General features: G+C 35.7%; 1 protein-coding gene across 1 annotated transcript; it reads right to left on the reverse strand.

Moving 5' to 3' along the window:
- Positions 1 to 398: 398 nt before the first annotated feature.
- Positions 399 to 2,167, reverse strand: LOC129888342 (probable protein phosphatase 2C 72). The gene is made up of 5 exons (XM_055963336.1): positions 1,776 to 2,167; positions 1,384 to 1,695; positions 1,183 to 1,300; positions 872 to 1,095; positions 399 to 764 (listed from the first exon to the last, which is right to left on the reverse strand). The coding sequence occupies exons 1-5, from the start codon at positions 1,959 to 1,961 to the stop codon at positions 597 to 599; spliced, it is 1,008 nt and encodes a 335-aa protein (XP_055819311.1). The 5' UTR covers positions 1,962 to 2,167; the 3' UTR covers positions 399 to 596.
- Between the last annotated feature and the right edge of the window lie 228 nt (positions 2,168 to 2,395).

Here is a 2,395-nt window from a genome sequence, read left to right on the forward strand (position 1 = left end):
ACAACATAGCACATATATGGCCTTGTGATTGTCAAGTAAATCAGTGGAAGGACTAAATGTGAAGGAACGTCTGCTAGTGATCCAGGAAGAACAAAGAAGAACCTCCAAAGTATGTCGTAAGGAGCCTCAATCTCGCCGTTGTTTTATTCATATTATTAAGATGTAATATAATTTGGACTAATTACGTTGCTTGTGACCTCATCCAAACAAATTCAACCGATTGACCTAATAACCAAATCTTAGGCTAAACACAACTCAAAATTTTCACAAGCAGTGATAACATCTCACATTTACTTTTGGCAAGAAAAGTTGCATACATTCAAGACACTAGCTATCCACAGTTCTTGATAGAACACTAAAACAAGATGGATAACAATTTTCATGTTTTGTCATGAAAGGTAACAACTGTATTAAGTATGATTGACCATATATACTAGTGTACTAAATTGCAGAGCAGCATACAAAATAATGGCATCCAAAGTGCATCAAACATCCGACATGATTGCCGTGATTGCATTCTGAAATTAGTAAAATAAGAAAAGCCAGTATTTGCTTATAGCCATAGCTCAAGCACTCTTTGTTGGAGAAACAAGTCGTTATGGCAAGAACAGGCAGATGACAGTGCTGTCATCTCTCTTGCTGTTTGGAAACCTCTGTTTCCATGCATCTAAAGATGCTTGTACTACTGCCTCTGCGGCTGCTGCTGCATTATTTGTTGCACACACTATGGAGATGACTTGGTCGTTGCTCAGCACATCCCACACCTATTTTTACAATAAAAATGGACATGTCAAGAGTTGTAGAAACAGATGAAAGAGGAAAGACGAGAAACAGAACAAAATATACTAGTACATAGTTAAAATAGGCTTACCCCATCAGTAGCTAGAACAAGAAACTGGTCCTTTGGGGAAATGTGGTGATAGGAGACATCAGGCTTGGAGATTATGCCATAGTTTTTGATCATGAAATCTCCAAAAGCTCTTGACATAGCCAAGCCAGGAACATCTTCATGGGGTAACCACACTCTCTGTATATGTGGCTCTTCTTTCAATGCAAGAACTCTGCCATCACACTTCCTTATTCTTTCTGCTTCAGCTGTATGCATCAAACAGTTTATGATCATTTAGTCATTAGTAAATGTGCCAAGTGTGTCATGTCAATAGTATGAAAAAAGAGTCTTACAAGGCAGGCTAGGCTTCAAATCAGTAGTTAACTGAACAGCCTCAATTGCTCCCTCCTCTGTCTTTCTTCCTAGTACAGCTCGAGAATCTCCAAGATTAGCGATAATCAGATCATCATCCTGTAACATTTCCTATATTAGATTCTCCGAAATCCAAATGGAATTTTGACTTCTAAATTAGCAAAGAAAGACTTTTCCATTACCTGTCTTATAGCAACCACAGCAGTAGTTCCACTACATGAACAGTCCAATTTGTCAAGACTTTTAATATCTTTATCCATCACCTTAAAGGAACTCAAACAAGCCTCTTTCCATTTGTTAAAATTCTTGTTCTTCACTGATTCATCATCAACAACTTTGACATTTTGTTTTGGAGAAGTGATCTTTGGCAGAGAGAGTATATATTTCAACAGCAAAGATGGCAATTTATTCATAACAAACTTGCTGACTATTTGTCCATTCTTTCCATGTCCATCAAAAACTCCACCAAAAACTCCATTTTCTACACCATACCCCTGCCATAAAAGGAAAGTTTCCATTTTTAGATACCCATGCAATGAAAAACTAAGTAAACATGTTGGGAGTAATGACAAACCTGATAGAGAATAGCAGAATCTTGATTGAGTCCTTTATTTCCTTGTTCAGAAAAAACAGAACCAACTTGTTGGTATCTATTAATGTTGCTGTCCTCATAGTGAACCACATTTTCATTCCCAAAATCAACAGGTTGAATCTCAAAAGATGCAGAGGATATACAACTAACGAATCCGCATATACCCATATTGTCAACTGCTCTTCTTTTTTTCCTTGTTTGTGGTTCTTACATTAACGAGGGAAAAAGAATCCTGTATATAAAGGAATATTAAAGCTTTCAAAAGAGTTGAAAATGGGATTAATAAATTAAATAAATAGTAAAATAATGTAGTAATGGCTCCAAGAGGATTCCAAAAACTCATTCCGATGCAATAATACACTTGTTAATTGTATTTTATTATTCTAGATTACCTTAAGATTCATTTCAAGGGGCAATTGAGTTGTATTCTTGTAGAATCTCCACACGCAAAATTTTAATATTATAAAATACACGTTGAACTTGTACGCAATGATGTTCAAAAAAATTATTGTTACATTGCTTGAAAATTTGTTTACACAGTTAGCTGGCTCTGGGTAATTATGAGCTCATCTTTTACCTTTATTTTTCGAAAAGAATATTGG

Source organism: Solanum dulcamara, chromosome 5, assembly GCF_947179165.1.
Source record: "Solanum dulcamara chromosome 5, daSolDulc1.2, whole genome shotgun sequence".
Taxonomy (NCBI): domain Eukaryota; kingdom Viridiplantae; phylum Streptophyta; class Magnoliopsida; order Solanales; family Solanaceae; genus Solanum; species Solanum dulcamara.